We start from the raw sequence: 21,317 nt of genomic DNA, 5'->3' as shown, positions 1-21,317 counted from the left end.
GAATCAGAAGTGTGCGCAAAGTCACAATTTTCAACTATATGCTGGGGAGATTCGGGTGGAGCTCTTTTTAGAAGAAATGGTGAGGAATACGAAGTCTTCGGAATAATAAAAGCGACATTTTGTGGAAAGGGTCTCCCAGCCACGTTCGAAAGAACATCGTACTTTTATGATTGGATAGTAAAACAAATGAATATTTTAACTCGTGACTAAAGCCTTAAATGTAAATTGCGCTAGAATTAGCCAAACGAAATGCCTGATGAAAATATTCCACGAAACACTATTTTAATTGAAAGTTTTCATACAAATTTCAATACCTGCATTCCTGCATGAAACCGTAAAGACCGAAAATATATCATTTTTATTGTGATTGTTGCTGTTTTAAGTTTTATTTTGTAAGTGTTCTATAGCATGCTAACAACAACACTGAAGATAAACTTATCCTGCGATTTTTTTTTCACATCATCCTAGAGCTAAGCTTTTGTAGATGAATTTAGCCTTTTCCAAATTGCAAATTGTATTGAAAATTCCAATATCCGGCGGCTTCATATGACAGAATCATGAAAATTGGATCAAAACGCATTTAGATGCCTTAAGCTTGATCAAAGTTAAAAAACACCATTTACTTTCATTCAAGACAGTATCAGATAGCTCAAGAAAGGAGAAAACAAAAAAACCGATGCATTTGTAAAATTCGCGATAAAAGAAAATTAAACCCGTCTGTTTTATTACATATCAAAGTGAATTTTAATGGTACTGATTTTGAGTTTACAAGCGATTAAACAATTCGGATCGATGGAATTTTCTCATCAAATTTGATAATCATATCAAATTAAAATGCGCCTCCTCGTCCGGAAGGCGGTGGAGCTCGCTGCATCATTGGTGGTCTCATCTGCCCTGGTGGCATCGCACCAGCACCTCGACCCATACCTGGTGGCATACCTTTAAAATTGAAATAATTTTAGTACATCGATGATAATAACAAAAGCAAAAAAAAAACAAACGAGTGTGAATTAACACACTGATCAATATCAAGTCGAACACAAGCACACATTTTAGTGGAACAGAGAATTACCTTGCATCATACCCGCTGGTGGACCGCCCATCATTTGAGGTGGTCGCATTTGTGGTGGAGCGACAGCAGCACGACCAACAGGTGCCATATCTATAAGGAAAATGTGAAAAAAATCGAATGTAATTAAAAATGTCGTGGGGTGGTCGTCAAAAAAGTGTTTTCATATAAAATAGAAACAAATTTCTCTTCTTCCGAATTTTTCAACAAAAATGATCAAAACAATAACTTACGTTGAGCTGATGGACCGCCAACGCCTCGAACTGGACCTTGCAAACCAGCGGCTACACCTGGAAAAAACAATTGTGATATTATTTGGTGATCAGCGGATGAAAGTGTATTATTTGGTAATCAGCGGATGAAATAAATACTTGATAAGTTGGCTGGGATGCCTCGACCAACGGCACGACCGATTCCAGGTCCTGTAGCTGCGCCTGGGATGGGCACTCTTGGTAAACCCTCCTCCGGTGGCGGTGGTCCTTCGACTGTCAACGAAACAATGTTTTCGCCACGCAACAACACGAAACCAAGGACACGTTTCTCTTCACGTTCCGGCAATTTGCTGTTCTTTGGTCGAATTTTTCTGAATTCTTCGCAATCGCCCAAGATGAGGTTCATGTGTTTGTCGAATGCTTTAAAGGTACCGATAAACGTACGCGAGTCCTGCAATACGATGCGCACTCGGTAGTTTAGATGCTGAGCCATCTTATTATTCTTACCAATCGCCTGTGAAAAAAAAAACAGAAAAATTCATTTTTTTTTTATCAATTCAATTGGCATCCAAAATCGATTATGTTTGGTGGTATAAACATAACCTTACAATTAAATACACACAAAATAAATGGAATTACAAAAAATGCCGTGAAAAAATTGACTCACCATTTTGTGGCTCGGTTATTTGAACGGTTTCACACAAAAAAATTACACGTTCTTCGATTGAAAGCAATTGAATATCTGAAGAAAAAAATTCAAAACACACAAACCGTGTGATGCAAACGATTTAAAGCGCTTCGTTTTCTTGTTTTCACTGAGCGGCTGCCATTGTCAACGAACTTGTACCGCAACATGGATCGAAACCGGTTCGGAAAGTCAAATTACATCTGCAACCAACTTCATGCTGTTAAATGAATAGAAATTGGAATTGTTTGTTACATTTTTCTTGATTTATTTGCGTTAAAAAAAAAATTGAAAAAGAATTTTTGACGAGAAAATTGAGATGTAAACGTTGTTTTAATTTTTTTTCGTTGATTATAGCCCGGAATTTCAAGCTTCTGCCAACGCGTGTTCGATATAGTCTTGCCAAATCATTTACCGTTGACAGTTTGGAAATACCATGTGTGAGTGTGTTGGTTACGACGAAATATGGAAATGACAGTGAATCATGTTTTGTTTTTTTCTTCTTTCGCCACCATTCTTCGTCTCGCTCTGACGCAAAGCCAATCCGCTTACTGCGTTTCGTTTGCATCGCAGTTCATTTCATTCATTGTGTATACAAATTTGTACATCAATCAGCGAACTTCATGTATGAAACAGTGCGGAGAAATTTCTCATTGTTCACAGTTGAGTCAGTGTGTTTGTGATAATTTAGTCATTTAATTGCATTTCATCTCCGTTATTCGGTTGTTTTTTTTTTTGCGTTTCATTCACCATATAAAATTGTATTTAGTGTGTTGTTTGCATTTTTTATCATTTTGAGACCACTCCCCTTGTGTTGGTGGTGTGATAAAAGAAAGAAAATACAAAGTAAGAAGAAGTTCAAAGCGAGTACATTCGCGGTGTTGATTAGTACTTTCTATCCAGTTGAATAAACTTGTTGGATTTTTAGAATTCGTGCGAGTGTGATTGAAAGACATCGAAATGGAAATGTGGAAGGCAACGGCTGGTCACAATGTGCCACAACAAAATAATGCCGACGACGACGACTGGGAAACAGATCCCGATTTTGTGAACGATGTGACAGAAGAAGAACAACGCTGGGGATCGAAAACGATAGCAGGCAGCGGACGCACAGCCGGAGCCATTGAGTGAGTTTCGTTTTTGGAATTTTAATTTGAAATCATCCAGCGTCTATCATAATAATGAATGTTTAATTTTGCGTTCAATCTCCATTCAGTATGACCCAATTGCGTGCAGAAACAGAGAAAGCTGACGCCGAACTGAAGAAAAAAGAGATTGAAATTAAGAATCCAGGCCATGGATACGGTGGAAAATTCGGTGTTGAAAAGGATCGCATGGATAAATCAGCCGTCGGTCATGATTATGTAGGCAAAGGTAGGCAATTGTGTACAATTTATATAGAAAAACTAGTTTCAGTCGTCGTCATTGAACTTTAATTACAATCAATTTTTCACATTGATAGTGGAGAAACATAGCTCACAAATAGACTATGCTACCGGGTTTGGAGGCAAGTTTGGAGTACAAAGCGACCGTATTGACAAATCAGCCGTCGGTTGGGATCACATCGAAAAAGTTGAAAAGCATGAATCACAAAAGGATTACAGCAAAGGCTTTGGTGGAAAATTCGGCGTACAAGAGGATAGAAAAGATAAATCGGCCGCTGGCTGGGATTACGTTGAAAAGACAGAAAAGCACGGAAGCCAAGTTGATCACAAAATCGTATGTATTCACTTGCCTACCACCCAGTGGAGGCCTTCTTATAAACAAATCGTTCCGAAACAATGATGACTCAGTGTTCCACGAAACGCATTGTTGACATTCATCAATTGACAACAAAATGACTCATTCGAATGTTTTTTGTTTTGTTTCATTGCTTCAGGGTTTCGGTGGAAAGTTTGGCGTGCAAAACGATCGTATGGATAAATCGGCTTTGACCTTCCAGGAAAATCCAGACAAAGCAGGAACAAATTACATGAAAACAAAACCTGATATTGGTAATTATGACGATTAAAACTTGAATGAAAACAAACCGTATTTGGAGACAAATTGTTTGAGTTAACAATCACTTTTTCATGTTCCAAAGGTGTAGCCAAACCGTCGAATTTGCGTGCAAAATTCGAGAATTTTGCCAAAGAAAAAGAGGAAGAAGATTCAAAGCGAACGGCCGAACAAAAGCGATTGCGTGAAGAGAAAGATCGTTTAGATCGTGAGCTAGCACAAAGAAATTCGCAAAATGGCAATGTCAATAACGAGGCTGACAGAAGAAGTCAACCAAAAACTCCAATTGATACTGGCCGTTCTGGTAGTATTGGTAATGCAATCAGTTTGTTTAATAAAGCTGAAGATAAGCCGATCGCACCAGCTCAACGCGTAAGTCGCAAACGAAAATACGTTCATATCATTCGAACTGACAGTTCGTGTATTGAACAAAAACTGAAATATTTCCACATTTTTGCTTGCAGAAAGAACCGATTAAGATTCCACGAGAACCAGTGCAAGAGCCGAAATTTCCAAGGCAAGAGCCGAAACTTGAACCAGAACCGATCCCCGAACCCGTTCAAGTGCAATATACAGAAGAAGAGCCACAGACACAAGCAACAAATCTGGTTAGTCAACAGCCAGATGTGATTCCACAACGAGAATCGGTTCAATCCGTTGAATCCGTTGAATCCGATCACTTCGAAGCAGTAGCTCCTCCAGAGGCATTTGGCAATCAGAATGGTTCGGCTATTGAGAACGTTCCCGAAATTGTGCAAGACGTACCAACGAATCAAGCCATTGCCAACGAACAAATTTACTCGAACATTGATTACATACAGCAACAAGCTCCAGAGCCAAGCCAAGCTCAATCCGAAGGGGAACAAGCAGGTTCCGCTGCATTGGCAGGAAATGAAAATTGTGACTTGGCCGAATATATCGAAGACACGAAAATTCAAGCCATCGCACTGTACGATTATCAAGCATCAGCCGAAGATGAAATTTCATTCGATCCAAATGATGTTATCACCCATATCGAAAAGGTAAGCACAAAATTCGAACTTGTAATTTCGAATTAATTGCATTGAATGAACTAATTTCGTTGAACATTTCCCATACACACAGATTGACGAAGGCTGGTGGCGTGGATTGTGTAAGAATCGATATGGCTTGTTTCCAGCAAATTACGTGCAAATTTGCGAGTAACGTCGGATTTTTCCACAAGGCAATAGGAATTTTATACATGAGTATTTAAACGTTCAACAAGTGAAACTAAATCTTAGTTTGTAAACTCATCATTTTATTGACATGATGCGGAAATGTCAGACATTCCGCATATAGAAAATGGATAAATAATAGATTTTCTATTCGATTTGATAAATAATAACATATTTTTGTTTCGTTCTTTATTTTTCGCTTGCTCATCATTTTTGGTTATGTTTAATTTACATATGGAGAAACTTTTATCAAATGTATTATGACGAACTAAACAGAATTGAAATAAACAAGATTGATTTATATCCGTGAAACCTCGGAACAACAGGTTTTTTTTTTAAATGTAAAGCAGAGAAAGCTAAAGAAAAATGAAGGAGTGTGATGTATTTCATTTGGTGCCAAATTTTGTCAATTAAAAATTCCAGTTTAAAATTCGTTCAAAGTGCGTAAACATATGTTAATCATACATCATTTCAACATTCTACGCTGATGCGTCAAAGACCTCCATATAAAGTAGTTCATTTGATAATGATTTATTCAAGTCGAGTTCTTAACAGATGATTCAGAATCGCTACTGTTTAATTCAGTAAAATTTGAAGTATGGTTATCGGTATAGCGGTTTATTCCAATCAAACGACGAATCGGCCATTCATCCTGCATTTATCAATTATTCATGGATTTCATCAGTCTTTCACTTTCTATCAATATCGATTGAATTCCATGGCAATTCACCGACTTTCAACAGCAAAAAAAAATTTGTTTACCCGAAAATTCATCGTTTTTATCATCGTTTGCGATAACGTCGAATTTGTCTGTTGGCTACGCCGCAATCTGGAGATTGTGTATATTCATGTGACGCAGGTGCCGCATGTCATCCGATACGTCAATTTCCAACCGCACCATACGTTCTATACGTATAAAACGCTAACCTCAAACCGTTTAATCACGTAGAACGTTTTAGTCAAGTGGCATAGAGTTGCGGCCGATTTGATTCGATCTATTTGGAGAGAGAGAGAGAACGACAGCCAATTTATTTTAATCGTCTTTGAAAAAGTGCGGAGAAAAGTTGCAAAAATGAGTCGTTGCCCATCACAAGCTGTATTTCACGCAAAAAATTTGCTGAAACAAAAGGAAAATATGATTGCCAAACGATATGGGTAAGAGAATCAATCATGAAAAAATTGTTTCATTTCTGAAATTTTATCCGTCATTATTTTGACCCATCGTTCCAAGGTCACGTCAAATCGATATATATATGCAAAAAAAGAGTGAAAAAATGTGTGTGTGTGTGTGTGTGTGTGTGTAGCAACGATCATCCGGTTTGTGCAATAACCTACGAAACATGAAACTAGTGTACTTTATTTGTGTACGACAAGTGGCTAATTACGGAAATATTCTCCCGTTCTTATCACCAGTTTAATTCAAGCCAAACCTTTTTTTTCATCTTTTCTCTCTTTCTCTCTCTACGTCAGTCAATAGTGAACTGTCGTCAAGTGTTTGTGCGAGATGTGTTTGCGTAACACTGTTGTTTTTCACATATTTCGAATCGCTTTTCGAGACTTATAAATATTTTCACCAGTGTCTTAAATCGACGAACGTTGTGTGTGGTATTTTCAGTATTTTATTTTGGTTATGTCACAAATGTGCCGGCTATTTATTGGCAAACATGTTTTTATTCGAATCGTAAGCCGTCAATGCACGTATTTGTTGTTGTTCTAATACGGTATTTTTTGGTTTGGCTTATTGACACAGATCATGGTTTTCCGCTGTACAAATGGGACCACCCGATGCCATTTTAGGAGTAACTGAAGCATTCAAACGCGATACCAATCCGAAAAAAATCAACTTGGGCGTCGGTGCTTATCGTGATGACAATGGAAAACCATACGTTTTGCCAACTGTTTTACAGGTAATTTATCTCTAGCATTGAATATTTTCATAGGTTATGAATATGATTCATAACCAATATGATTATTATCAGCAATGGCTCTAATTGATTTATTTTTTTTTTCACATCGTTAATCAAAGGCTGAACAAAACATTTTGAATGCCAAACTTGACAAGGAATACTCGGCTATCGGTGGCAATGCTGAATTCTGTAAATTGTCAGCTGGTTTGGCATTGAATGAGAATGCAAGCGATACCGTTGCACCAAATGTGGCTACCGTTCAATCAATCTCAGGCACTGGAGCATTGAGAATTGGCGGCGCTTTCTTGAACTCGTTCGCTCAGGGCAAAGACATTTACCTACCAACACCAAGTTGGGGAAATCACACACCAATCTTCAAGCATTCCGGTTTAAATGTCAAATCATACAGATATTACGAACCAAAAACATGCGGCTTCGACTTCCAAGGCGCTCTCGAAGATATCAACGTAAGGCGCCAATGATATATAATTTCTTGGAATAATTTTTTAGATTCAATCATTATTTAAAGAATGAAAAGTTTTAAATTGAACAAAATTTGGAATTTTCGAAATTTTTATGAGAAAGAAAATGATTTTGACACATTTGATTTTGTTTCGCCAACAGAAAATCCCAGAGAAGTCAATCATCCTTTTGCATGCTTGTGCTCACAACCCAACTGGTGTCGACCCAAAACCAGAACAATGGCAAGAATTGTCGCAATTGATTAAGAAACGCAACTTGTACCCATTCTTTGATATGGCTTACCAAGGCTTCGCCAGCGGTAGCGTAGACAAGGATGCATTTGCCGTACGTTTGTTCGCCAAGGAAGGACATCAATTCTGTTTGGCTCAGAGCTACGCCAAGAATATGGGCTTGTACGGTGAACGTGTTGGTGCCTTTTCGTTGGTGTGCGCCGACAAAGATGAAGCCGACCGTTGCATGTCACAAATCAAGATCTTAATTCGTCCAATGTACTCAAATCCACCAATTCACGGTGCTCACCTTGTGCGTGAAATCTTGGGCACACCGCAATTGCGTGCCCAATGGTTGGGTGAAGTTAAAGGAATGGCCGATCGTATCATCTCCGTTCGTACTGCCTTGAAATCGAATTTGGAAAAAGAAGGATCGTCAAGACCATGGAACCACATCATCGACCAAATCGGCATGTTCTGCTTCACTGGATTGAAAGCACCAGAAGTAAGTTAGAGACTTTTTTCTGAACAAATGTTCACATTGAACAGAGCTGTTCAAATTTAAAGCTATTTAAAATGATAATATCCTGGAAAATTCCACTTGAATCACATTTCCCTTCAATTCTAGTGCGAACGTATCACCAAGGAGTTCAGCGTCTACTTGACCAAAGATGGCCGTATCTCAATGGCTGGAGTTACCAGTAAAAATGTCGAATATTTGGCTCACGCCATCCACGCAGTCACCAAGTAAAAACAGAATGAAAGCGAAGGTTCATTGCATCCCCACACCAAAATCACATCAAATCGCTACAATTTCAAAATTTCGATACAAAGTCAAAAGGCTGTTATGAAATGACAGGATCAATTGCATTTATCAATTTAATTCCCAATACTTTTTTGAGATGGAAATAATACACATGTTTTAATTATTGAAAACCATTGAGATGTTATTTCATTTCTCCTGTTGCTCAATCGGATCAAAAATTCTTAATATGGCCGCTGAAAATTGTGGTGTTGGTTGCTCTGTCCCAAATGTGGTATATGAACGGATGATAGACTTCGAAAGAAAATGCAGCTTCTAAAGTCCTTATGCTTCTTCCTTGAAAATTAATGTCAGTAGAATAGTTAGAATTTAGAAGGTGAACTTTGCAGAAGAGTAAACTAGGTCATTGACACATGTAATGTTGGGCGATGATTTGGTAAATGTCTTTTTTTCCAATTCTTGTCATGTTACCTATCCCATTCTCCTAATGTTTAGCTAATTGAACAAGCGTAATTTGTAATATTCTACCTGTTTCCGAGTGTTTTTCGTCTATTTCGATGGTGGTTTTATGGATTATATCGTCCACGTACAATGGCTCCTCTGAATCTGAAAGGCCACTCAGATTGGCCGTTCGATCAAACATCGAAACCATGCTCATCTAAGCAAAAAAAGATTCGATTTTATATTCTGTTTCATCGAAGCACTGATAAATCATACTTTCTTCAAAATCTCTTTAAGACTGATTGATGACTCGATTTTGAACTTCGGCATATGAATAATACATTTGAAATAAATCATTCGATCCATAATTTGTGATAGAGTGTAATTGGTGAGCTGCGATTCAAGCGCATGAAGCCCTATCCGATTGTTTGGTAAAATGAGTACAAATGAGAAGTTTGATTTCGCGTAATCCAGTCGTATCGCTCTAGCATCAAGTTCATTCATACGAATACTCCAAAAATATTGACTAACCATCATAAAATCACGTTCGACGAATGCTGTTTCATTAATGTAGAAATTTCGTTTGCGAATCACCGGAAATGGTTTAACCCATGTGCCTTTCATAGAGATTGCATTAATCAGAACTGCGCGATAGTGATGGTCAACAAACATGTCTGGTTTGACGATTTCTTTGATCCGTTCATTTGTTTTCTCCTTTACAAATTTATTGATCATTTCTGCGGTTATATTCGCTTTCGTAAAGTCCACTGACTCAGCACCTGAAAACAACTTAACGGCAGCCACTTCTTGGAAACTCGGTTTCAATTGAAAACCTTGTTGCACATAAAGTCGATTAGCAACCATTAGCTTGGACTTTCCAGCGTTTTTCTCCAGCGATACGTAATACTGGTGGAATCGATCAGCTTATGTAGCGTTTGCATCGCTCAAATGCAGCCCATTCCGCAATTCGTCAAAAGTGATGCCATCAGATGCTTGCGAGATGAGTGAAAGCGCCATCGTTGCCGAAAAGGGGGACACAAGCATACTTCCAACCGCAGATTGAGCACATTGCTATATCTCAGTGCCAAAAAAATATTATGATTCAACAAATTTCGGGCTTATTTTGAATAATACCTGATAAAATTTCTTCGCAAAACTCGAAATTCCAGCGGTAAATTCATCAATTTGGGTATTTGGAGTGACCTCTGAACAAGTTGCAAGTAGGATCGATGAGAATAACACCAACATTTTTCCCAAAATATTCAACTTTTATTTTTTTGCATTCATCTTTTTCAACGCTAGGGTTTGTGCAAACGTAACGTTCAAACAGTTGCCTACAACTGAAATTGTCTTTTATGGAATGAAACTGAAGCGAAAAATATCAAAATTATGAATACTTCCTGTGTTTTGAAAACACAAGTTAAATTTCAACAATAGTAATACCAAAAAAGACTAAATGAACTTAATCGAATCAAATGATTCCAAAAATTCATGACAATATAACTTATTGTAGATGTAAGCCCTACCTTAAGCAGATGTTTATTTAGGCAGCTTAAACAAGATTCCAAAGATTTACTTTTTCGTATCGCTCTGCACAAGTTGAATGTTGTAATAATTTTGTTACATTCATAGATTTGAGTGAAATCGATTCATAGTTATTTTCATTGCTATCGTCACCATACCCAATGATTAAGCGGAGTTAAAGGAATGACCAATCGTATCATCTCCGTTTGTATTGCCTTGAAATTCGATTTGGAAAAAGAAGGATCGTCAAGACCATGGAACCACATCGTCGACCAAATTTGCATGTTCTGAAAGCACCAAAAGTAAGTTGAAGACATTCTTCTGAACAAATGTTTACATTGAACTGTTCAATTTTGAAGCTACTAAAAATGGCATTTAACAATTGAATTCCGAATACTTTTATGATGAAAGAAGTATTTTTTAAATATTCATAGAAAAACAATGATTCCTTCGCAAAAACAGCAAAGAGAACAAGTTGTGAAATCTGATCAGCCTGTCAGAACGACTGAATGTCTGAATAACTTATATTTGATTCGTCGAATGCTAACTATTTGCTCACCGAATGCTCTTTGGATACATGATCGATATGATCGAATTGTGGACCAGTCATATTCAACATTTGTGTCAATTAGAGAACAATGCAAACGAGTATATCGTGCTTGCTAATTGTAAGACTAAATGTGTGAAACACACACACATTTTCGTGTTGTCAGTAAACGACCTAGCGAGCGAGCAATCATTGCAATCTATTTGCGTCAACAGAACTTTGCTCTGCTATTTTTTTTTTCAATTGAAAATAGCTCGAATCACTGGGCAACGTATAAATTGGTTCTAACTGATAATGTTTCTGTCGGTCTCCAAACATTTCTATCGGTCATTTTGGTTCGCTTTATCAATAAACAAAATTAACTCGAAATTATCAATAGAAAAGAAGAAAGAGAAGAAAAATCCGTCATTTATTTTCATATACATATTCTTTTTGTATTTATTCCATTTTGTTGTGACTTATCGCTCTCGCTTACTGTATAAGTGTACACATCGCTGAAATATATATGCATAGCTGTTCACTGCGAATCTTCACAAATCATAAGACGCTCACACTCTTTTTCTATCAAACATCACTGTTTGTATATATATATATATAAATAACTGAAAAGTAAATTTTGTAAACGACCAGTTCGAATATACATTTTTTTTTTTAGATAAGGAACGATAGCAGTTGACAATGAATATCGGGCGAAGGAAAATAAAATGCTCCGTATTCCATTGAAAATATAAAGATCAAACATTCGCTATGCTTTCAATTCACTTATAAGCTAAATATTCACTTGTTGAGTGTGTATTGATTTTTGTTGTTGCACGTATCGAGAGCGTTTCCAGTATAAATGAAAATATTTCTCCAAAAATGTGGGAAATATTCAATTAATTTCTTTTTTTGATTGCATCAATGTTACAATAATATTTCATAATATTCAATATATATATATTAGATAAATTTCTTAGCAACTATCTAGTTTTGTTGTGAATTCATTTTTTTTTTTTTACACATTTTCGACTGATTAAAGTCGTGTTTTTTTTTGACGCGAATTTTTTTCTCCAGAATTTTTAATTCGTAGGAATGCAGTTAGCCAAACAAAGGATTTTCTTTACACAAATACACAAGAGGGACGCGAGGGGATACATTTATCTCTGTACACAAGATGTTTTTTCTTATAAAATCAAAAAAACAACTATTTTAGTGAGGATTTTTCCAGAACATTTTCAGTGTGATAGGTACATTCAGTCAGCAACTGTATGATAACGCTTTCATTTTTCCTTCGAATTTATTTTAATGGTGTTTACAATTAAGTATCGCTGCAATGAACATTCTTTTTTTTTTTGTTTGAGATGCGTATAAATATCAAATTACGTGCACGACACAAAATTCCACATTGCTAATTTCGATGTCTGATGTTAAATTTTGGTTTAGCTTGATTTTGTTGTTACAGTATTTTGGGGGAAATGTTCAATTCCGATGTGAGAGGGACACGTCGAGGCAAAAGCAATTTGGAGAGCACATTTTATAGTAAATTGATGACGACAATAAACTAAGGCCAAACTGCAGCTAGGTCCCAGATTTTGATTACTCTGTCTTGGCCAACGGTTAGCAAACGCTGAAAAAAGAAAGTGTTCAAAGTGATTAAAATGAGGAAAATTTCAAAAATCATCGCAAGTTCCTTGTCGTTGAATTGAAAACATACTTTACGACTTTCGTCTAAGTCCATCGATACCACGCTGTGTTTAACATCGTGAAATGAGGCCAACGAAGGTCGCCTGTAAATGAAATATTGATTTAGTATGGAATTTCATAGGCATGATGCAAAATCAATTAAAAAAAAACGTAAACATTTTGAATGGCATATTGAAAAACAAATAGATTGAACCGTCCTTTGTTCATCTATACACCGCTCTTTCATAATTCAACAGTGTGCTATTTTCGTTACTCACTCGCATGTTTTCAGCTGATTGTAGCATGGATCGCATACTCGAACATCAAACTCAAAGCCCATTATCGGTATATTAATGCGATTGCTTGAGCATTTATCGCATATAGCGCGACCGCAATTTCTGCAATGATGTTGTCTGATACCGATTTGTCGTTGATCCATCATGGCACGAAGATTCCAGAAAAATGGCCGAGTACACGCTTGACATGTGTCCGATTCAACCCATTCGCACACTTCTTTTCGCATTGCATTCATCTCCCAGAAAACGAGCACCGAATCTTCACCCGCTGAAATCAACTGTTGCGTTGTGTTGGCGAATTTCAACGCAGCCACTTTGTTGCTGAAATTTTGGGGGAAAATGAGATTTATTGTGTGTGCAATTGGTTGATGGAAAATATGACCGAAAACCAAAAAGAAGTGAAGAAGAAAGTGAAAAGCGAAAAATGGGCAAAAAAAAAATACACAGAAAGAAAGCCATAAAAAGATAAAAAAGCAAAGAAAGAAATCGACAACCAAAAATAGATGAGAAATAATAAAAGAAAGTAATATCAGAGACAGAAGCCAAATGCCAATTTTAATCGGAGTTGTTGACATTTTGGCATCGTATAAAATTGATACGCATATTTACTTACTTATGACCTTGTAATTCATAAACTGTTCCGCGTCTGCCGCCAACATCCCAAACAATAACCGATTGATCACATGATCCGCTGAACAGAAGCTGTGGGCCAGCAACCCAGCTCAGCGAGCGAATCGAACCGGTATGACCCTTGAATGTGGTCACAAATTGAGCACCGCCGGTATCCAAACGCAACATTGTTATTTGCCCACCTGAGTCACCGATAAATACGTACTGCGCCTGTGAATCATATCTGCATGACGCGAGTAATAACACGTGATGTAAGGAAAAAAATTTAATTGGATTTGATGTAAGCCCAAAGAAGAAACTAAAATCACTTGAAAAAAAAAATTGATCGATATAATTGCAAAGTATGTAAAAGTAAAAGCCAAAAACGGCGCGTAATTTTGTTTCATCATTAAAAAAAGGATACTGAAGTGCCGAGCACATCGATTCGAATGTATAGCCACCAAGACGGCTCGCTGTATCGGTGCTGTGAAACGAGAATAGTTTATCTCTGCCACAGGAGAGAATCCATCCGGTTTTTGGGGCAAAGCAAGATCCAGTCACACGAGCCTGATGTGCCAAATAGTCTCGAATCATTGTCAAACTATTGCAATCATTCGATAATTTGTACTGTGATACGGTGCCATTGTCTTGTCCAATGAACAGTTGCCGCGTCAACGAGTGATAATCAACCGATGTACAACCCGATGGCATATACTGACATATACTCGGCCAATATTGACCCGAATCACGTCGTAACCAAACACGAATCGTTCTGTAATAGAAAAAAAAATCAAGTACAAAAATTCAATTGGTCTGGTTGGTTTTTTTTTGTTGTCGAAGTCTTTTTTTTTTATCAAACTTAGTGATAATTATCACAATCCACCCATTCAAGTTCACATGTTTGAACACACTGATTCTCACTTACTTGTCATCTGAAACACTGATAACACCATCTTCACCATTTATGAAAATCGCTGCATTTATGTCGTCCGCTGTGCCTTCCAATTTGCTCAACAATTCCGGTTTGTTTACGGTGCTAAAGCGATCGTTTGCATTGCGCGGAGCTGGTTTAATTTCTGCTGCCATTATTTATCGCTATAATAAATTTCTCTCTTTCGCTGTTCTGTCAATTACAGAATTCGTAGGCGATACACTTTCTCTGTTTTATTGTTGTTTGTTTAATTGTTACAATTGGACTATTTCGTCGTCCACGTTTTTGAAATTTCGAAATGAAAAAAATCGAACTCAATTTATTACCACAAATAAAAGAAAAATCCCCATGAAAACTACTGGGATGATTCAGAATTAATTGTTTATATGTTTATGAACGGATACAGCTTCTGTGTTGCTGTGTGAATCTGACTAACAACTAGAAATGAAAATATATATCTTTCTTGCGATGAACGATTGACGTTTGCTATGATTCCACATACACACGCACACTACGTGCTACGGTGGTGAATACATACGCATTTATGTTTGTGCAACATCGACCATTTCAACACGACTACGTTTGTCTCATTCTACTTGTCAACGCTCCGATTCTATTTGGTTGCGAACAGAGACAGCTGACACCGTTGAAACTATCGAGCCATGTCTCGTTGTGTTCACTGACACAAAACTCACCATGGTGAGGTGTATTCAACACACGACGGCAAAACGTCAGTTGAAATGAATTCAACATGAATTTCATTCGTATTTGTTGCCCGTTTATTTACACCCATCGCATCTATTCCATTTGTTATCAATATAAAAAATGACTTATCATACAAAAGCCACGCCGCAGAGCGAATGGGTTTTCACTTTAAAATCACACAATGCAAATTTGTCAAGATTAATTGAATATTATGTTGTCGTTATTTTTGCCTTCAATAGAGGAATCGTAATTAATTAATAGTATTATTGTTTGCCCATCAAACCCTAAATGAATGGGCCTGACTTGTTTGTTCCATTGTTTGTTTGATTATAACCAGCAAAAATATCTTGCCCTTTTATTATTGCCGAGTTCATCACTCAAAACAACACAAATTTATTACGATTTTGTTCACCGAATTATGGAATTTATCTCTCTTGCATTTTGTTGATGATAATTTTTTAATTGCTAGATGAATGCACAAAAGCAACCCATTGTTTACATGTTTTTTTTTCTCGTTCGATTCGATTGTGGCGAACGGGAAAAATCACAAGACTTTTCTATGCACACACACACACACACACACACACACACAAACGCACACAGTTCAGAGTTTTTCCACATACATGCACTCACCACACACACATGTTATACCACAATGCAACTTTTTTTCACTTCATTGCAATCAAAACAAATGATGAAAAAAAAAAATTCTTTACACACCGAACTGACAACAAAACACACCGTTGGCATATATATGATTTGACTTGAACGAGCATGCAATCGAAAATCACTTCCAATTACGTTATTACTACTTGAGCACGCATCAAAATTTTTGCAATTTAAATTTGACCACATTTTAACTTGACTTGGTGTGTATTTCCTATTCCATTGCTTGAAACCGAACACACAATGGAAATGGGAAGAAAAAAAAACAACAATAGCCGAACCCACTGTGCACTGAGTAAAAGTGTGCAAATGCGTCTGTTCCATTTGATATATGTAACCAAATAGCAATATGAATGCAGAAGGAAAGAAATAAGCCAAACATAATATTTACGGCAATAAAGTGCGGGAGCGCTAGTTTTGTGGCTTTAAAATTGAAATTCATATCTATAGGTACTAAAGCTTTAATGAAAAATACACAGACAATTTCTAAAAATACCCAAACGTTGCATTAAAAATAGAGATCATAAAACTGTTGATTAATGTCATAAAATTTTAAAGTCTAAATGATTGTTTTAGATAATGAGATTATCAGGTCCAAAATTTACAGGAGCCGTCAACCGATTTGATGAATAAAATCACGTTTATTCGGTATTCAATCACGTGTTATTAGTTTGAACTTTTGATTTCTCGATCATTTATACTCTAGTTTATACCTACAGATTTTGATTCAACGATTCAATTTTTTACGCATATTTAGATTCATTCATCAATCATCACTTTTATCTAATCAAACTTAAATTTCAAAAATTCGTCGCAACTTAGAAAGTAGGTGTTTGCAAGTCATTTGTTTCAGTCGAAATAATCATCGAATTTGCCACTTGAAATGTGTTGGTTCGTTGAATAAGTGGTCGATAGTGTGTTTGATACGGCTCAGCTTAATCGCATTAAATGCTATAATTCCCCTCATTTCGATTGTGTTTATTTGATTGTTGGTTTGTTTGTTTTTTTTTTTTGTTCAGTTGAAAAGAGGAAAACCGTCGTCGTTTGCTACAGCTCGCATTTGTGAATGTCTTTCTCAAGCTCGACTTTTTCCACCGATTTAAACTTCACGTTTCAATCTCAATTCATATTTATGCGCACAGCTAATGAGAAAGAGAATTATAACAAAATGTGAAGTCAAATTAGCATATATCTAAACGATTTGTTTGCCAGACGGAAAAAAGGTAGAGGAGAAGGAAAAGGTAGGAAATCACATAATAAACTAGAGACGACATTGGTGTTGAAAGCCCTCACATCACGTAATTTTGTATCATTTTGTAATCATAATTTTTGATAGATATGTGAGGCTGCAAACGGTTATTATACTTTGGAAATTATATCATTTTAAGTCAGCACGAGAGAAAAAAGCTACAAAAAAACAAAGACTTTGAAGCAAAAGTCTCTCATGCTGACGAAAGACGACTTCCAATCAAGCGACGATTCATTTCCTACAACAATATCATTCGCATGTGCATTCATTTGCCAAGCAGCAGCAGCAACAGCAACTGATGATGATTGCTTACACAGTGTAATTTGGATGTGCGATTGCAGACGTAGTACAAAGAACCGAGCCGATGTTGCAATTTCGACTTGAATTAATTTTTTAATTCGAGCAGGCGAGTGAGCGAGCGAGCGAGCAAACGGCTGGCTGTTGTTGTTTTATTCCGATGGACAGCATGCAACGCAGTAAATTCAATTGAGACCAAACGAGATGTGTGAAACAGATAAACTAGAATAGATTCATCTTCTTGCACGCAAAGCTCCCGGTTAATGTATACAATTCCGAAATCGATCGAAATCAGTGTTGCATTCGGCGAGCGCAACAGTGTTCGTATGTGTGTGTATGCTGAGGTATAGGTGTGTTTGGATTGGAGAATGCGGTGATGATCTTGCGGCACAGGTGCATATTTAAATGGCAGCAGAAGAATGGGTTTGTGTGTGCATCGCTGCTGTGTTAAAAACTGGCGCATGGTCAAATTTTGTCGTTTTTAATGTAAACTAATTTAAATATCATAACACAGCGCACACATCGCAGCTAGCTATACACACAGCCATCCACACACATTTTTACGGCTTCGACGGTGATGCGACGAGACCATAATAGCGGTTCGAGCCAGTACATACACGTACTTACGGCACATATCATGCAATTGGAAAACTCGTTTTATCGGTATTATTCTGTTGTGTGTTCGCTCGGATTTCAGTGGAAAACCGACTCGCCAAAGGTCACATTTACAACCGTCGTCATGAAGTTCAAGAACCATGCCAGCGAATCGAGTTAATTTCGAAATTTGCACAACTGAACTTTGCTAGGTGGAAAAAACATTTTCTTCGATTCATAAACGACAAGTGTTTTTTTTTCGCTTTGTGTGTTTTTTTCTTCACTTCGGTGTATTTTTTGACACCAACACAAATGGTAATGATGGCAAAGAAAAAGCAGAAGAAAAAACACGTACAGAATCTCTCGTGTCGAAAAATTTCAATGGTTCCGCATGTGAATATGCGATGCAAACGCATATATAGATTGAATGTAGATCGCATGAGAATTCAATGCCCTACCATAAAGGTAAGTTATTGTATGCTAAAGCAGCTTACGCAGAGAGTTCGAAGCAACACGATTGACGCTGTCTCAGTTCCCTTGTTGTCTCTTCGTACATTTCTCTCTCTCTCGCTCTATCTATCTGTCTATGCTTTCGATCGTCGATTCCATTGTGTGAGGCGCGCTTTGAATGAACACACACATAGCCGCATTCGACGCATTCACATACATAGGTGCGCACATAAACATACACTCGCCAAAGATACACACCGCTCGCTACCTGTTTGGGAATTTTCGTACAACACACTCACTCGAATTTCATTTCGAACTTATCTGTCCAGTTTAGTTCTGTACTTGGTAAGTGAACGAACGCGCTGCTTTCCGATCGTTGTCATTTCGAATTCGGCTCTGCTGCGGTGTTCTATCCACACATTATATATACTTTTCAGTGAGGGGTTTTTCCCTACGTGTGTTCTTTACTTCATACACACGTATATTTTTTGTTGTCATTTTCAAGTGTTGTTCCGATCGAATGCGTTTTGTGTGTGTTTCATTTGGTGTGTGGCATTTAATTTTTAGTTTGGTCGAAAGAATCAATTTTTTTTTTGTTTCGTTCATTGTTAATTTTTTGTTTCGATTTGAAACAAAAATGCTCAATGAATCATAGTGTTTTGGAAATTGCAACGTCGACTCGACTTCGATCTCGCGTTGGATAGAAAATAAAAAAGTGCAACTTGTTGCGAACTACGCCTCGATACGAAGAAATAAGAGGAAGAAGAGAAATAAAACGGCAAAATGATCATTGGGTGAAAAGTACAGCACACAACGAATGGCCAGCACCGCACCGCTGTGTATATATGATATATGTAGAGAGTTTAGAATCTTTTTCGCTTGATGTTTCATTTTGATTACGTGTACACGTCTTTCTTTCTGGTGTGTATCTCGCTTGGTCGTTCTTTGACGTTGTTATTTTGAGTATTTTTTTTTTCATTTCATTTTTTGTTGTTGTTGTTGTTGTTGTAACTTCTTCGTCTTTTGTGATAATTGAACCGCAAAGGTTCAACACGATCGTCTATTTTATCATCGTATATGGCAATAGGGAAATGGCCGAGTGTCATTTTTCATAACCAAACATTAAATTTCAATCAAGCGAAATATTCTCTCTCTCACTCGAAAATAAATAACAATCAGAGGCCAAGCCGCAAGCGAAAAAGAAGAGAAGAATCCAAGTGAACTAGAGAGAGAGAGAGAGAGAGAAAAAATAGACAAAAAAATCACATATATAGAAAATATTGATCTAATTATATACATTCCAGCGCAAAAATTGCTATGCGGATGACTTGTGAGCGTGTGCACTTTTGTTGTTGTTGTTGTTGCGAGAACTCAAATTTTTTAAAGTGAAGTGGCAATTGTTTGGAAATATGTAAATAAGTTTCGTTTGTATATCTTTCTTTCTCCGTTTCTAGATACGAAGTACAAGAAGTGGCAGCTCTTATTTCTCTCAACTGAAACTAAAAAGAAGGAGAAAAAAAAAAGTAAACAAAATAATTAACCATCGAAATTAAAACAAAATTAACGATTATAATGATATTTTAGTTCCATTGTGAAACCCACTTTTTTCGAGAGTGTGTGTGTGTGTGTGTTTGTGCTGGTGATGTGTGTTTAGTTGAAAGAGAAATTTGAATAGCGAACAATCAGTGGTACCGAAAAAAAAAATTCATCAAACAGCGACGCTCATTGTGTATCGAATACTAATTAAAAGTCAAGCAAAGAAATAACAGCAAAAAAAAAGAAAAAAAAGAAAAAAAGAAAAAAAAGAAAAAAAGAAAAAAAAATGAAATTCGGAAATAAGATCACCAAGGCAGTGAAATTCAATTGAATGTAAATATATCTAGTGTGCTGCCGAGTAGTGTGTATTCTTTGTGTGTGTTGTGTTGCTGTGTGTGAATTCTTTCACGAAGAACTTCGGTCATCGCCAGTGGAATAGCGATCGCTTGATGACACCAACCACTTTATGACACAGCAGGAATGCTCGTTAGACGCGTGGAAATTGTAGCTTAAGCGGAATTTTTCTAACGACCCAATTAAAATTCGAGGATCACACAGCTTTTTCTTTGTGTATCACTTTGACACTGGTAAATATATTGCATGTAGTTTCTTTTCTTTGTTTCAACATCATTCGGTTTTCAAGTTGAAACTTTCAACGACAAGCCTCTGTTAGAATAAATAATCATTAAATACGCATGATTTACATTCACCTTCTGTGAAAAAAACAAATAAACGGCTTTTCAAATGGAATCCCATCAACCAAATTCAAGTGGTAAACGAAGTGTTTCTTCGAAGCGAGCAAACAAATCGGAAGAAAATATCATTTTGAAAGATCATCGTCGACATACGGATCCTTTCTAATGCATGCACTTGAATAAATTGTTTACGATTCTATGCGCGGTGGTCGTCTTCCGTTTTAGTGAATTCACACTTTCATAAATTACGGCCGTTTCAATACTGCACCCGCAGCTCGACTCGAAACTCTCATAAAAGAAATGGCTTTTCATTTATATCAAAAACATTTTCGTTTGAATATTAATTAAAAGAAAGAAGAAAAAAAAAATTTGAGTGTGTGCTTGGCTCTACGTTGATTAGTTTAGTTTTTGTTTTTCATTCCGTTTCTTTCGCTGTTTGGTCGGACACGAATCCAAGTCATAGAAACTCATAAAAATCATATCTATACATTTGCTGTATTGTGCTTTTTTTTCGCTGCTTCTGCCAACAAATTATAAATTTATTAACTGTAATGCTTCGACGCATTACAGCTACGGCAGCAAATCAACTCAAC

At 36.8% G+C, this 21,317-nt stretch overlaps 6 protein-coding genes across 9 annotated transcripts in view; 3 read left to right on the top strand and 3 right to left on the bottom strand.

Annotated features, from left to right (window-relative positions):
• Positions 1–1,086: 1,086 nt before the first annotated feature.
• LOC129567579 (small nuclear ribonucleoprotein-associated protein B) lies at positions 1,087–2,121 on the bottom strand (the record flags this gene model as incomplete). The annotated part of the gene is given in 4 exon segments (XM_055444637.1): positions 1,087–1,162; positions 1,303–1,359; positions 1,441–1,795; positions 1,949–2,121. Coding segments are annotated over 4 exon segments (491 nt in total), but the record flags the coding sequence as incomplete, so codon positions are not given.
• A 229-nt stretch (positions 2,122–2,350) lies between these two features.
• LOC129567575 (hematopoietic lineage cell-specific protein) lies at positions 2,351–5,480 on the top strand. The gene is made up of 7 exons (XM_055444632.1): positions 2,351–3,093; positions 3,183–3,340; positions 3,429–3,685; positions 3,846–3,960; positions 4,050–4,336; positions 4,429–4,986; positions 5,069–5,480. The coding sequence occupies exons 1-7, from the start codon at positions 2,927–2,929 to the stop codon at positions 5,147–5,149; spliced, it is 1,623 nt and encodes a 540-aa protein (XP_055300607.1). The 5' UTR covers positions 2,351–2,926; the 3' UTR covers positions 5,150–5,480.
• Positions 5,481–6,072: 592 nt separating this feature from the next.
• Positions 6,073–8,695, top strand: LOC129567576 (aspartate aminotransferase, mitochondrial). The gene is made up of 5 exons (XM_055444633.1): positions 6,073–6,315; positions 6,911–7,067; positions 7,187–7,534; positions 7,692–8,264; positions 8,388–8,695. Exons 1-5 carry the CDS (start codon positions 6,233–6,235, stop codon positions 8,508–8,510), a joined length of 1,284 nt encoding a protein of 427 aa, XP_055300608.1. The 5' UTR covers positions 6,073–6,232; the 3' UTR covers positions 8,511–8,695.
• A 41-nt stretch (positions 8,696–8,736) lies between these two features.
• LOC129567578 (alaserpin-like) lies at positions 8,737–9,939 on the bottom strand. The gene is made up of 3 exons (XM_055444636.1): positions 9,240–9,939; positions 9,051–9,180; positions 8,737–8,858 (listed from the first exon to the last, which is right to left on the bottom strand). The coding sequence occupies exons 1-3, from the start codon at positions 9,825–9,827 to the stop codon at positions 8,737–8,739; spliced, it is 840 nt and encodes a 279-aa protein (XP_055300611.1). The 5' UTR covers positions 9,828–9,939.
• Positions 9,940–11,442: 1,503 nt separating this feature from the next.
• Positions 11,443–18,854, bottom strand: LOC129567577 (WD repeat and FYVE domain-containing protein 2). Its single transcript, XM_055444635.1, has 6 exons — positions 14,527–18,854; positions 14,026–14,373; positions 13,606–13,845; positions 12,975–13,313; positions 12,728–12,800; positions 11,443–12,640 (listed from the first exon to the last, which is right to left on the bottom strand). The coding sequence occupies exons 1-6, from the start codon at positions 14,685–14,687 to the stop codon at positions 12,575–12,577; spliced, it is 1,227 nt and encodes a 408-aa protein (XP_055300610.1). The 5' UTR covers positions 14,688–18,854; the 3' UTR covers positions 11,443–12,574.
• The window catches only part of LOC129567574 (myosin-VIIa), a 21,447-nt gene continuing 18,949 nt past the window's right edge, over positions 18,820–21,317 (top strand). Inside the window, exons 1-2 of one of the 4 annotated variants that reach the window (XM_055444628.1) lie at positions 18,820–18,838; positions 19,948–20,616. The gene's annotated coding sequence lies outside the window, so the exon portion shown is untranslated. Of the gene's footprint in view, positions 18,839–18,899; positions 19,039–19,238; positions 19,415–19,947; positions 20,617–21,317 lie in introns of those variants that run through there. The other 3 variants (XM_055444626.1, XM_055444631.1, XM_055444630.1) reach the window with 3 other exon arrangements.

Source organism: Sitodiplosis mosellana, unplaced genomic scaffold, assembly GCF_009176505.1.
Source record: "Sitodiplosis mosellana isolate CC-2019 unplaced genomic scaffold, AAFC_SMos_1.0 Smas_scaffold_11, whole genome shotgun sequence".
Classification (NCBI taxonomy): Eukaryota; Metazoa; Arthropoda; class Insecta; order Diptera; family Cecidomyiidae; genus Sitodiplosis; species Sitodiplosis mosellana.
This window is presented reverse-complemented; position numbering and strand designations above follow the sequence as displayed.